Genomic DNA, 15090 nt, shown 5'->3' on the forward strand with positions numbered 1-15090 from the left:
AAAAATGATCCACTAGTAGATCAGAGTGGTCGTGTACATTTGGAGCCTCATGAGTTAGGGGAGATCTCAAACAGTTTTTTGCATCACTATTTACACACAAAGCTGGCATATTGTACAAGGAAGGAAGGGAAATGAGCAGTAGTGGCATGGAATATTTAGAGATTAAAGAGGAGGATGTGCTTGCTGCCTTACAGCAAATAAAGGTAGATAAATCCCCCAGGCCTAACATAATATTCCCTCAGACCTTGAGGGAGAAGAGTTTAGAAATTGTCGGGGTCCTGACAGAGATATTTAAAACATCTTCATCCACAAGTGAGGTGTCAGAGGATTGGAGGGTAGCTCATGATGTTCCATTGTTTAAAAAAGGCTTCAAAAGTAAACCAGGAAATTACAGGCCCACTCTTAGGCTTTGAAAATAAACTGGATGGGAGAGTTCTGGAGGGTCATGGAATGGGTGCAGGTCAGTGTGGCTAGCGGTATGATGTTTTTGCCAGAAACTAGAAGGGACAAATGGCCTGTTTTCTGTGCTGTAGAGTCCTAACATTCTATTTCCTTGTCAATAAGTAGAGCTATGATGGAAAAAGGATCAAAATCTTCAAAGGAGATGAAAGAGAACAATTGAGGAAAGAATAGGGAATAAAATAAATGAAATTGCTACTCTAGGACTCTGTGTGGACTCAGTGAACCAAATCATCTCCTCATGCATTGTAACACATCTGAGATTCCATGATTCAATGAATTGAAATAAGCCTTTTAAAATAATGACATCAAACAGTTTAGGATATGGACCTAGAAATCCACGTACACATGAATTTAATGTATGTTAAATGGTGGTGTTCTGCGAATGTTATTTGGAAATGATCTTCAGTGACTCATCCCAAGTAGGGGTTTGTGCCTGCAGTAATGTGAATTTTATCTTGTTAACTACAAATAAGCTAAAAACTCATAGACAAAAGTTGAATGATCTACTGACAGGGAACATTGATAGGATTCCTATTGTGGTGGTCCTCAAGTCTCATGTGCAGAAAACTGAGGCGTACATGGAACTAAGTGCCTTCTCTGATGTTGACTTGGAGATCTGCAGTAATTGCATGTTCCTTTGCATTGCTGCGAGCATAAGTAAGCAGTTAAAGATAGAGCAAAATACAAAACATTATTTGTTCAAGGGATTTAACCTCAAATGAACAGCAGTCTCAAGTATAACAATGCCACATGATGCAAGTCAAATTTAAAGCAAACACTGCTTTCCCTTTATATAAATAAATCACAGACAATTGGTGAAATAACTTACACAAATGAGTGAAATGTTGAATATTTTCACTCATAACCAATTATAAATTTACTCATTCAATTTGCCTCTTTATAAACGGAACACTTTACTGCAGGCAAACTGCACATAATAATCTGCATGGCTACCTATTACCAGAGGGTGTATTGCAGGGGTCATTGTTGGGGCCGCTGTTTTTTAGGTTGTTATGTTAATGATTTGGATTGTGGAATAAATGGCTTTGGAGCTAAATTTGCAGATGATACAAAGAGAAGTGGAGAGGGCAGATTGTGAGGAAGAAATAGAGAAGCTGCAGAGACATTTGGATAGATTAGGAGAATTGGCAAAGAAGTGGCAAATGAAATATGATGCTGGAAAATGTTGATAGAAGAAATAAATGGGCAGACTATTAGTTGGATGGGAAGAAAATTCAAAATTTTGGGATGCAAAGGAACTTGGGTGCCCTAAAGGTTAACCTCCAGGTTGGGTCAGTGGTGAAAAAGGTGAATGCAATTTTGGCATTCATATCGAGAGGAATGAGATAGCACGGATGTGATGTTAAAGCCTCACTTGGAGGATGGGGCACAGTTTTGAGCTCCCTAAATAAGAAAGGATGTGCTGGCATTGGAAAGGCTTCAGAGAAGATTTATAAGAAATATTCCTGGAATGAAGGGATTAGCATAAGAGGAACATTTGACAGTTCTTGGACAATATACCTTGAAATTTAGAAGCATTTTGAATGTTGAAAGGCCTGCACAGGGTAGATGTGACCATTGGACAATAAACCTTGGAATTTAGAAGCATTTTGAATGTTGAAAGGCCTGCACAGGGTAGATGTGACCAAGTTGTTTCCCATGGCAGGGGAGTCAAGAACAAGAGGACACAATGTCAGATTTGAAGGCGATTTAAAACAGCGATGTGGAGGCATCAGCCCATTAGTGGTGAACCTCTGGAATTTGCTGCCATGGACATTAATGGAGGCCAGGTCACTGGGTGTGTTTAAGGCAGAGATTGATGGTTATCTAAATAGTCATGGTATCAAAGGTTATGAGGAGACGGCTGGGGCTGAGTGGGAAATTGGATCAGCTCATGATGAAATGGCGGAGTGAACTTGATGGGTTGAATGGTCTACTTCTGCTCCTATATCTAATGGTCTTATGGGCTAACATCTCTAAATTGTCCAATCCAAGCACAATTCAAATGGTTCAATTGTCATCAGCCTCATATATAGTACATTCTAGTTTCACATTCTTTTATGCAATTTTTGGCTCTACCTAATTTTGAATACATTGCATTGTCTCCTTCTCATCATCATTTTGGTGTCACCAGTATGCACTAAACCAGCTATTCTCAACTTATTTTTGGCTCTGGCCCCCTTAGGACTCTCCTCAAATTGTATGGACCCCCCTTTCTTGTGAAGATGTTAAGTTTTGATTTCCATCGTTCTTCTCCCCTACTGACTAATTTAAAAAAAAACATTAAAAGTATTTACGTTATGTGAGATGAAAAGAAAACATTTTCCTTAAATATGTTGTGGGCCGCGGAGGGGTGGGAAGTGGCAGAGGTGTAGGGTCCCCATTGAGACTGTCTCCACCAAACTGTCCACATAAATCTTCAAACAGAATCCAATAGTTAACTCCATAACTGCAGTTGTTACAATACGCATCATCTTTGATATCATTGCTAGGCAAAACAATCTCTTTACTTAAAGCTCTCCACCTTTGTACATTTATTTTCACCCAGCATGTAGACATTGGATTTTTTTCCATTTCCAATTGCACCTTAGAAGATATGAAGCCACCTTCTCTGACTTTCTATTTCTGGAATATAATGAAATCTTTCAATTCTGACTTGACTGTTTCCAGTCTGTCTTACCACATTCTGGCTACAGTGCATCAGGCTGACTTTAATAAGCCTGTACCAATTATAAAATCTTACAGAGGATCTTCAGAGCTAAGGGGGCGCCTTCACATTGCAATGCATTCAATTTGATTTCCCTTGATTCAGCCCACTCAGCAAGAGTCACGTAGACATTGAGTTATCCCTCAGAATTCCAGTTTCAACTTTTCTTTTTACCTTCACAACTCTGCCAGACCCAATCTACATCACCTCACATCAACTGAGGCTTCTCACCTGGTGCGTTGACTCTTTCAGAGTTTGTTGTTTTAAATTTAATTTAAAAAAAAATATTATTTCTTTTTAAATTTAGACATGCAACACAGTTACAGCCCAAGAACCTTTGCCGCCCAATTACACACAATGAACCTACAACCGCTAGTACGCTTTTTTATTTGAACGTTAGGAGGAAGCGGGAGCACCCAAGGAAAGCCCACGCTGACATGGGGAGAACATACAAACTCTTTACACACAGCACAGGATACCAACCCAGGTCTCAGTCACCGGCGCTGTAACAGTGTTGCGCTAACCACTACACCAACCCTGCCACCCATTTCCTAAAACTTTCATGAGCAAGCTATGACATGATTGAAAAAGATTAGAGTTTCTTTCTCCAAAATGCCTGGTTATATGTTCTGTGAATGATGCATTTGTTTGGAAATCACAAAATTGTTATCAAAGTGATATCTTTAATGTTGGCTACTTGCAATGGACTGTCTTTGGACTCAGAACATCTCAATCTAGTCCATTTCTCTAAATGATTTGTGTCTCTGCATTGCAACCCATGTTGCCTTGAAGTGTTTCAATAAGTGACACCTTTTCTCCTGGGACTTTAATGTCAGCTTAATATCATCTGTTTGTTGGTGAATGAGAAAATAGTTGAGCACTGCTTTTACACTCACTCTAAGAGTAAACCTTGCAAATCCACGGTTCTCAAAGAATATTTTCAGATGTCTCTGAAGGTATATCCTGCATTAATATTGTTCATTGTCACCTTAAACCTATTTCTGGACATATTGATTTATTGTGGTCATCTGGAGGCACCTCGCTCCCATTTATTGCAGTCCTTTTTGAACTATAAAGCATGGTTCTTTGCCACATGACTTTTCCTCAGTTTTATTTTTGCATGCCACGTAAAACATTTTGGGTACATTGCTGTTGTACCTCCTCCCTTAGAGGATGCAGATGCATCCAATTGCTGGCTTCCCTTCCTGCTTCAGGTGCACAATCTTAGCCCAATGTAATTTCATCATATTTCCTTTGTGTGTGTGTGTGTGTGTGTGTGCGATACCACCACACTTGCACGTGGAATTGATTGTATTCATTATTGACTCATCTGATGTACTTTCTCTCTTGTGTCTCTCAATGTCCCAATGGATTCCTGCTGAATGTTATCTCTCAATGACTCCTTCTCTGAAATAACCATTTCTGCCCTCAGGTGACTGCACGGTTGCCATTACAGTACCATTTTCTGTAGCTATTCTGCTTGGGATGCAGCTTGTAACACCTGGTCTGTAGGTGCCTCTAAAATGGCACACATTTTCTCATCCAGGGCCCACCTCTCCAGAGGTCTGCTTGAACCAAGACATTATACCCTGAAATATGAGCATCTTCCACATATTCTCTTTGCCAAAAGTTATGATCCTATCAAAAACAGTGACCCTGAATACAAGTGACTCAATCCATTGGTCCTCTCCCATCAATTAAGCAGCCTACAGTCTTAGACTGTAATAGGCAATTGAACAACTGATCATTATGGTACTGATACAGGGTCTTGACCTGAAATGCTGACTAACTCTTTGACTCTGCAAATGCTGTTTAAACTGCTGCATTCTTCCAGCAGGTCTTACTTTTGGTCATTTGTCTCTAGCGGAGCCTAATAATTCAACTTGCGCAAGAATTGGGGGTAGAGGGTGGAGATGATATCAGTTCCCAACACCATCATGGAGAAATTGGTGCAGGTATTTCAAATATACAATTAGGTATTTTCTGTGCACATATAAAGACCGCCATTTTTGTTAACTGTCCTCCTCTTCAAAGAATTGCATGCTTGTGTAATTAATTAGCTTGTGCCAGAGTTCCTTGGAGATGGTGATGACATATTGCAGAAAACACTTGGGGACAAAATGGAGTGCCCTTTAATATAAAGTCATGTTAACATATAACATAACAATTACAGCACGGAAACAGGCTATTAGGCCCTTCTAGTCCGCACCGAACCAAACACCCTTTTCTAGTCCCACCTCCCTGCACAATGCCCATAACCCTCCATCTTCTTCTCATCCATATACCTGTCCAACCTTTTCTTAAATAATACAATTGACTCCGCCGCCACTATTTCTCCCGGAAGCTCATTCTACACGGCTACCACTCTCTGAGTAAAGAAGTTCCCCCTCATGTTACCTCTAAACCTCTGCCCCTTAATTCTTAACTCATGTCCTCTTGTTTTAATCTTTCCTCCTCTTAACGGAAATAGTCTATCCACATCCACTCTGTCTATCCCTTTCATAATCTTAAATACTTCTATCAAATCCCCTCTCAACCTTCTACGCTCCAAAGAATAAAGACCTAATCTGTCCAATCTCTCCCTATACTCTAGATGCTTAAACCCATCACAGGATCAGGTATCACACACTCAAAGGGTGGCTGGAGATAACAGAACAGACTTTATTTAACAGTTCTCATTGGTTCGTCCTCAGCCCACACTGACTAGTTTAAGACATGGTTTAATTATTCCTCTTGGAACTTCCAGACTAGCTGCAATATGGTGTAGACACAACTTTCAGGTGTTCCTTTCTACTCTCTATTCTTTTCACCTTTTATTTTACAACCAAAGTGTTATATATTTTTCATCTTTCCCTTCTTTTACTCTTGTTTGCCTCAAAATGACTACAAAAAGTGGAAAATCCAAGAAAAAGAAGAAACGACTGCTAGCTTCACAACAGAGGCTATTTCTGCCCTACTGGATCGACAGAGGAAAGTGATGTCTGCTAACTTCAAAGCTCCTTTTAGCATGTTAGAAGTCAAAGTCAATGAAATTCGGTCACTAGCGGAGGAGCACGCTTCGGAAGACCTGAGCCAGTGTGTTGGAGAATTAGAAGATGTCTGCTCCAGCCTACATGAAAGCAACTCGAAGTTGATGGCTAAAGTTGTTGACTGGGAAAGCTGGACCAGACGGCAAAACCTGTGTATTTTGAGCTTGGCAGAATCTATTGAAGGAGGACACCCTACAAATTTATTCTCTGATATGTGAAGTTTTCAGGAAGGAGACAGTCCCATCCTCACAGGTGATCAATAGAGCACACCACTCTTTAGTATGTAAACCAGCTCCGGGACAGAGACCCTGTTCGGTTATCATTCGTTTATGTTGTTATCAGATAAAGGACACTGATCTGAGAGGCTCAGCAGAGAGTGAAACTGGAATATCGTGGTCAGGAGATCTGATGGGCGGAAAATTATACTCCCGAAGTTATGGATTAGCGAGCTGAGTACAGGGAAGTAATGCTGGAATTATACAATGAAGGATTTAAGCCCTTGTTGCTATATCCTGAGCGACTCCGTATCACACTCCCCAGCGAACACAAGTAGCTGCATTCAGTTGTTGAGGCATGGAATTATATAGCCAGTCTCCATACTCATCGTAAATATCTACTTGATGACTGAGGCTGTTTGATTATTATTATTTTGAAGCTTTATAGTTTTAGTCATACAGTATTCAGGTGATGAGGACCATCTGGTCCTCTCTGTTTTGGTAACACTTTATGAGGTTATATACCATTTGGGCTGTTGTTTTGTGAGCTTTTTTTAAATTTTAAATTCTAGGATTTATTCAGTTTTTGTGGGAGATGAGTTTATAGTTAGTTTTTTTTAGTAGTGATTTATATTTCCATTTTATAATATACTTTTTAGAATTGTATAAGAAATTCTAAACATAGTTTTTTATATAAGGTTGTATTCTTATCCAAGATGTGTGTTGTTTTCAGAGTGTAGAGATTACCAAAAATATTCGTCTATAATGCGTTCTGTGTATAATACGACCGCCCCATTTTTGAGGAGAAAAAGGGGGGAAAAAAATTAGCCCTGTGTATAATACGAACCCCCCTCCACTCACCTGTCTGAATCGCGCTGCCGCCTCTCCGGCCGCTTGCCCGCCGGAGTCGCGCTGCTGTCTCTCATGATCCCCCTCCCCTCACCCACCTGAGTCACGCTGCCAACTACCGCTCGCCCGCCCGCCCAGCCACCCGAGTCGCGCTGCGAGTTGCAGAAATTTTTAAATAATTTTTTACTCTCGTGTATAATGCGAATCCCCCCCCTATTTTTGAAGGGAAAAGGGGGGAAATTTTTTTTAAATTTTATACTCGAATATTTACAGTAGTTTAAATAACAATATTGGAGCTAAGATGTCATTTCAAAGGACAGGAAGATTTTTTTGGGTTAGAAATATTTTGATGAGCTTGCTGCTGGAGCCTTTGGGAGCTGTCTGGTTTTGGGGTGGGAGAGAGGGTGGGAATGGATCTTTTCAGTGTTGTTATTGTGTTAGGAGACTACACAAGCTGGAGGTAAGCACTTTAAAAGCAAGTGCTAAGTGGGACTTGGGTGCAGTCTTCTCCAGACCATTGATTAGGTAGGAGGAACAAGTGAGAGAGGTGAGCAAGTGAGCTGGGCTTGTCGGGAGGGTCGTGAGTTGGTGGAACTTGTTGCCATAGGCAGCTATGGAAGCAAGGTCATTTGTTGATTTAAGGCAGAGATTGACAGGTTTTTGATTAATTAGGGCATTAAGGGTTACGGGGACAAGGCCAGAGAGTGGAGCTGAGTGGAAGGATGGATCAGCTCGTGATTAGAATGGCAGAGAAGATTCGATGGGCCAATGCCCCTACTTCTGCTCTTCTAATCTTGTGAATTTGATCAATGAGATCAATTGTTTTTTTGTATTTTTGTCTACCATTCGTAAAATATTTAAAATAAAAGTTTCTTTGCTAATTATTTTTTCGCAGCACATAAAATACTGGAAGAACTCAAACTCAACTGGTCAGGCAGCATCCATGAAAGGCAATGGATTTTTCCAGAACTATCAAAACATTGAATATCTCTTAACTATACCTTCACTATGAAGGGTTTTTGCCTGAAATTTTGACTGTTATTAAAATTCTAATCCTGACGAAGGGTGTTGGCCCGAAATGTTAACTCTCTATGAAAATATCAGGGTCCATCCTCCTAAGCCCTCTGTATCTTCCTCCTATCATCTCCGAGCTTCTTGCATTTGTCTCATTTCACATTCCACCTCCCCTAATCCCACCTCCATTCACCTATTACCGGCCAGACCGTGCTTTTCTCTTTCCTGCCACCCTCTCTTCTGCTGTGTTTCTTTGCAGACCCGATGAAGGGTTTAGTCCTGGATGTTGACTGTCTATTACCTTCCACAGATGTTATCTGACCCACTGAGTTTCTCCAGCATTTTGGTGTGTGCTCTGGTTTTCTGGCAGTCTCACATGTTGGCTTAATTATGTTATAGATTTAGTTTCAAGAGTTTTTAAATCACTTGCCTCATGATGTTTTGAAGTGGAATTTGTTCATTTTACTGGCTTACGATTTAAAAAAATTATGAATTTATGAAATAATAAAACAGAAAATTCTGAAAAAAATCCTCAGATCAAGCAGCATCTCTGCATAGAAAAACCGAGTTAACATTACTTGTGGAGGAACCTTTCTCAGAATCGATGAAAAAGTTTTGACCTGAAATATATTTTTTCTTTATTTTCCATTTGCATCAAACATAAACATATATTTCTTCACCTTGAACAATACATTACAATAGAACCGATGGAAAATTATGCATCATTTTGTTTTTATCCCCCCCCTCCCAAAAAAAAAGAAAGGAAGAAAGAAAGCACAAAAGAAAATAAATGGAGTGGATTTTTTTTAAGAGATTATATAAACCAACATATTTATAACATATCCAAATATGTAAATCACAAAGAACATGACAGATGCTAGGATCTGGAGCAACAAACAGTCTGCTGAAGGAACTCAGCAGGTCAAGTAGTATCAGAGAAATAAAAATAATTGTCAATGCTTCAGGCCGGAGCCCTTCATCAAGTTCTCAACAACAACCAAGTACAATTATGCGCTGCATAACGTTCGTTCAGGCAAAGTCCGACTGCATGTACATCCGTGGTCCCATTAATATCTTGTACAGTACAGAACTGTACCAGCAACAGCCTCCAGACTCACCCAACACTATGTTAGCCCTGCAAGCTCCAATTGTGGTAAGTACAGATTACTTATTAGCCTATGTACACAGTAGTGTATATTTACAACGTATTATTATATTACGAATGCAGTATTGTACAGTATTAACTTACTTAAGCTATATATTACCTTCCCAGATACATTAGCTAAAATATGGTACTGTATGCATACAGTATCTTGGCTATTTAGTCAATACAGGTACACTACAGTATCCCATATAGCTTTGCTATGTTACAAGCTCAGAGGACCCCAAATCCCAGCAGCAATAGATATTCACCAACACAAATGGTTATTTAAATAAAAGTTGTTTTTTAATTATCTTTAAAGATGAAAATAGAATCAAACTTTAACTTATCACTATTGACTTACTTAACCTAACTTAACCCCCTTCTAATTCTAAGTGCACGTGTATGTAATGTGTGTGTAAGTTCAGAAAAGTTCTTTGGTTCACAGTCCAATCTCATTCCTCCAAGTTAATTGGTTGCACACAATTTTTATACTGTGCACAGAATTTAATATTTATAAAGTTCACCAGGCTTTGGCACTTGAAAGGTAAATGGTTACCGCTCAGGAAGGTTCTTGTCGGTCTTCAGAGAGAGGTTTGTTGTACATTTACTTCCATCAGCCACTTCAGTGTCTTGCCGAAGAAACTTGCCCTTCAGGGTTCTCCAGATGATAATCTCTTTTTTTCAGGTCATCACAGAGTTCCTTTTTGCTTCTCTTATTCCTGGTGAAACATTGGACAGCCAGTCTTCTGCTCTTGCATAAATCACAAGGGCTTTGACCAGGCCGTTTTCCAAAATGGGGCTTTCCACAAGCTTGCCAGCTTGTCCTGTTCCAGTCCCAGCTGCTCTTGCTGGTTGTAACACTGTATAAGTGATCTTTGTGTGTGTGTCTCTCTCTCTCTCTCTCACACACACACACAAACACACATAAAAGCCTGTTTGACTCCCTCTGCTTGCAAAACCACATGACCCTATTACAACAGCTCCAGACAGAAGTGGCTCCGACAAACTTTTTCATCTGTTGTAAACAATAATCCATTAGTGAAGTCTCTTGAGCGCTCTTCAAAGTTCTTGCTCAAGCATGGGGCAGAGCTCCAGTATTTCAAATAAGATCTGTTTTAAAATGTTTGTATGTAACCTACTCTAACAAACCTTTCCCAATTATCTCCCAAAAATATATCTATATACTCTGTCACAGCTAAGAATAAATATGGTGTTAGCACAACCTCCACATCACATAACATCCTATTTCACAGAACATATTCTGGACGTTAAGCGATGTATGACTGTATAAAGATTGGAAGGGAAATAATGCTAGAGCATTATCAATCACTTTTGACCAGACTTGAGTGGATGCTGCATTTAGCTTACTATCCTCCCCATGAGATTACTTCATCTGCCTTGATCATTTTTTGCACTATGTTTAACTGTGAATATTTATCATTATTTATTTTTTTCCTCTACCTTTTATGTGTGTTGTGTGTATATTGGAATTTGCAGCAGTTATGACTTTCATTGCATCTATTCATTGTACCTATGGAAAATGTCAATAAACAAACTCAATTTCTTCTCCCACTGCCATCTCCACCATTAGTTTCTGTTAAATTATTTCCCTCTGCATGATTTCAAGGAGTTAATGAGTACACTGGATGCCCGAGTTCTCCCCAGCTGCAATGCTGAACCTTTGTTCTCATTTGCAACCATGCCTCCAGTTAAGTTCTTTCAATGCAGTAATACACCAGCATCCAGACAATAATGTACTAAACTGCGCTGCTAATTTCTATCTGCAAATCCAATGAAAGAAATGATTCCCTCATCACTCTGATCTCAATTATCAACAAAGTATTGGAGGTTATTGTTGGCAGTCCTGCCAACAGCTCCTATTCAGTATTCATCTTTTTGCTGATCTGTTTTCACTGGGCACTAGGTCATATTGTAACATAGATCCAAACAAGAACAGAAGAAGGGAATTCCAGAGGGGAGATGAGGGTGACTCAATTTAATATTAAGAATAATATTTGTCAGATTATGGCACCAAGAAGCCCTAATAAATCTGAAGTTAAAAGTCACATCTAACACATAGTTAAGGTAGTAGTGGGTGCTTGTGGTCAATTATCCTAGCTCAAAACAATTACAGTGGATGCTTCTCAGAGCAGTCTCCTCAGTCCAATGACCTCTTTGTTTATTTTAAAACAACATTAACATCCTGTCCATAACTATTTAGTAACTACAGAATATTTTGTGATGGTAGTTGTGTGGATTGTGGAGCATCAGGTGACCCCTCTGTCTGGAACTTAGTGGGAATGTGCATGGTGGAGGGTCATATGACCTCTCTGTCTGCAATCTAGTCAGAAGTTGCATCTCTGCCAATCAAGCTTGGACTCTGCCCACCCAGAAGTGCACACTTGACCTTAGGCCCTTTTAAATCACTTACTGAATACCTAGACCAGACTCCCCAGCTTACTGCACTTTAAAAGCCCACCAGGAGCAGCAGATCAGCTTCTTTGCTTCTTGGTCCTGACTATAAATGCTGCTCTACACCAGATTGAGAACTGTGGACATTGCTGGAGGAGTTGTTGGTAAGGTGTGCATTACATTTAGAGTGGAACCATAGTATTGTGTAGTAAAATTTAATATTGAGCCATATCCCATTGGAAGAGGGAACCAGGAGTGTGTGTTGTAGTCCCTGTCTAGTAAGAGTCTACTAGTTACTGTATGTGTGTAATAGAGAAAGAGAGAGGGAGAGAGAGTGAGTAAGTAGGTGGTCACTGGATGAGATCGCTGTATCTGATGTGAATGTTTACATTGTTTTAGTACCGTGTTTTGCATTTTTAATTTCCCTGTTCCATGTGTATGCAATAAGGATTATTGTTTATTTTGTTATGAACTGTTCAATAGACAATGAACCAGACAGTGTTTAATTTTAAAACCCTAATTTTATTTCATATTCTTAAACTATAGTCTTAACTCTTAAACTATCCTTAACCCTAAATCTATCCCCAACTATCAGCATGTGTGTGATATATCCAAACCATTACAGTCCAGGCTGAAATCTAGAAAGTTACTTCTAAGTTCAGACTTTTAAATTCAAGTGTTGAAGCTTAGGCATTTGAAATCTGAGGCCCAGAATTAATATTGAACTAATGGGAAGACTGGAGTTATGGCTGCTTCAGATTCACAAATTCTCCTTGCGTTGTCTTGGAAGAAATGTTCATCCACACGAGCTGTGATCATAACACTTCTGGTCCTTTTGTAGGCAAGACTTGAACTGAGTGGCCTCCACGAAGCTTCCAAGACCCTGGCACTGGTCTCTCCAAGTGACCTTCACTGTTATTCACATCAAAATGAAGCATTATGCTTCCCAAAAGACCCTCCTGGCACAGGTTAATCCACCAAAAAGGCCCAGAGTGTGCTTTGCTCTGAATTCCACAAAATGGCTGGCCACAAGAGTGGCTTCAAAAAGCTGTTTTCTCTTCAGCATCAGAATGGTTCTCCCTTGCAAAATCACAATGTCTTTGGAAATGTATCAAATCTGGAACAAACTGTGACAAGCCTTCCCTCAGTTCTTCCAATGAATCGAATTGTCGCTGGGCTGTGACTTGTGCGAAATGTTAAATGTGACCATTCAGTTCCTCCTGTCTATACTATCCCTTACAGTGATAATCCCATTTTAACTAAAACGGGACCTTGTAATAGTTTGTTCAGTCTGTGTTTGGACTCTTTTTCCAACAAACCTGATTTGATCACATGCAACAATGGCACACCTTGCAGTCACAGTATGCCAGTGCCAGTGGGAATATAGTGAGATGGCTAGGGGTGTCAGTATTGTGGGCTGATGTACTGTGAATGTTGTCAGTCTTGATGAAGGTGATGTCCCTTCTAGCTTTGTTCATGAGCAACCAACAATTTTTGTTTGTTCAAAGATGACAAGATTTATATTACTGCAACTAATTCTCCATATATGTGACATTTGAAAACCCACCAAATAAACCCACGAAGAATAAAGAATATTCTTTCAGGAGCGTTTTGTTCAATTTTACTTGATCATAATGGTTGGACAAAACAACAAATTGCTTCTCTTAAAAATAAAGTCAACAGTCTGCAGAATGTTAACCCCTTCAGATTCAAGGGCTGTTTCTTTCTGGTAAGTGGATCTTTTATTGGTAATATTACACTCTGCACTCTTTACTGCATTTTTATTATTATTGCACTATCTGCTCCACTCAAGTATGCATTGCCTTGCCTGAATAGCAAACAAAAAAAATTTTTCACTGTTACTCGGTGCACATGACAGTAAACAATTAATTCAACCTTTTTGAATTCAACGCTCTACATAATTTAATCATTTTTATTGTCATGTTCTTGCAGGGCTTAATTGCTCTTAAATTTGCAATGAAACCATCGGCTCGTGTGATAAGCACACCTGCTGGATGAAATCAGTGGATCAAGCAGTATCAATGGGAGAATAAGGATTGTTGAAACCCTTCAAGATTGGGGATGTGGTGAAGAGAAGCTCATTGTAAAAAGCATAGGGTGGGAATGTTGGACAGGGGCATATGTGGGATTGTTAAATCTGATTATTTTATTCACTCAAAAATTCACATTATGCAAATTATTTACAATAATAAAATATTTTGGACCAAAGAAGGAAAATAAAAATGCAAGGCTTGTACATACCGACTGTAGAAATCGTCTCTATAATAGTCGTAGTCAAAGTCATAACCACTGCTGAGAAAAAAGGGAAAATATGCTTTAATAAAATGCTGCAGAATAACAATGTCCACTATTCCAAGCAAATCTTAAACAAAAAAATGACCAGAAATGTGCAGGAAATGTGGGTGGTAAAATTACTTGCAACTAGTTGCAACAGTGAAAGCAGAAAATGTTAGAAATACACATACTCCATCATCATATTTTCCAATTCTGATAAAATATCTTAAGCTTGATGAAAGTTTATTCTGTACATTTCCAGCATCTTCTGATTCCTTTTAAAAATCCAGCCATTGCAATTTTTCTTTGGGTAATGTCCATTTTATGCATAACAAAATATTAAGTGATTACCAGCTTTTCAGACCAGGTTGCTTATCCTACCACCATATGAAGTGACGCTTTTCCCTGTTTTTGGTGTAAACATTAGTTTAATTCAGATGATCTGGTTCGTGGTTGACAGCAAAGCTCAGATTTATCTGGAATCCTTGTCCTGACTTGCGGATATACAGGCAATTACTGAAATCTGGTATGTTTGGAAGTTGGATTTGTTGGGCATCCAATTTTTTTTAAACCAAAAACAGACTTTATTCACAATAAATTACTGGATTTACAAAAAGAAACACATTTTCACCTACAGTTTTGTATCCATACATTTCCATCACTGTACATTGTTACATTCATTTCTAATTACACCATTACCACCACTGTGGCACCATGTCATTACACCCCCCCCCCCCCCTCTGTTGTTTGAGGGTATTCCCCTTGGTCCCAGCCCCTTAATGCCTGGTAGTGGAAGGACACCAGACTGTGGTCCTTCCCCAGAGCACCCTCACAATGACTGCACCAAGTCTCAGTGTATCTCTCAGCACACATATCTGCAGCCTGGAATTTGCTGGTCAGCAGCATTCCCACACCCATATCTCCATGTGCTGAAAGACCAACAGATTTTGGGCAGACTAAGGT

General features: G+C 39.4%; 1 protein-coding gene across 5 annotated transcripts in view; it reads right to left on the reverse strand.

The window, feature by feature from the left end:
- The window catches only part of LOC138755655 (RNA-binding Raly-like protein), a 454313-nt gene that overhangs the window by 98328 nt on the left and 340895 nt on the right, over positions 1 to 15090 (reverse strand). For 3 of the 5 annotated variants that reach the window (XM_069922038.1, XM_069922036.1, XM_069922040.1), the window contains exon 3: positions 14095 to 14145. In XM_069922038.1, the coding sequence (XP_069778139.1) occupies positions 14095 to 14145 (51 nt within the window). The remainder of the gene's footprint in view (positions 1 to 14094; positions 14146 to 15090) is intronic. The other 2 variants (XM_069922039.1, XM_069922037.1) reach the window with 1 other exon arrangement.

This window comes from Narcine bancroftii, chromosome 2 (assembly GCF_036971445.1).
Source record: "Narcine bancroftii isolate sNarBan1 chromosome 2, sNarBan1.hap1, whole genome shotgun sequence".
NCBI lineage: Eukaryota > Metazoa > Chordata > Chondrichthyes > Torpediniformes > Narcinidae > Narcine > Narcine bancroftii.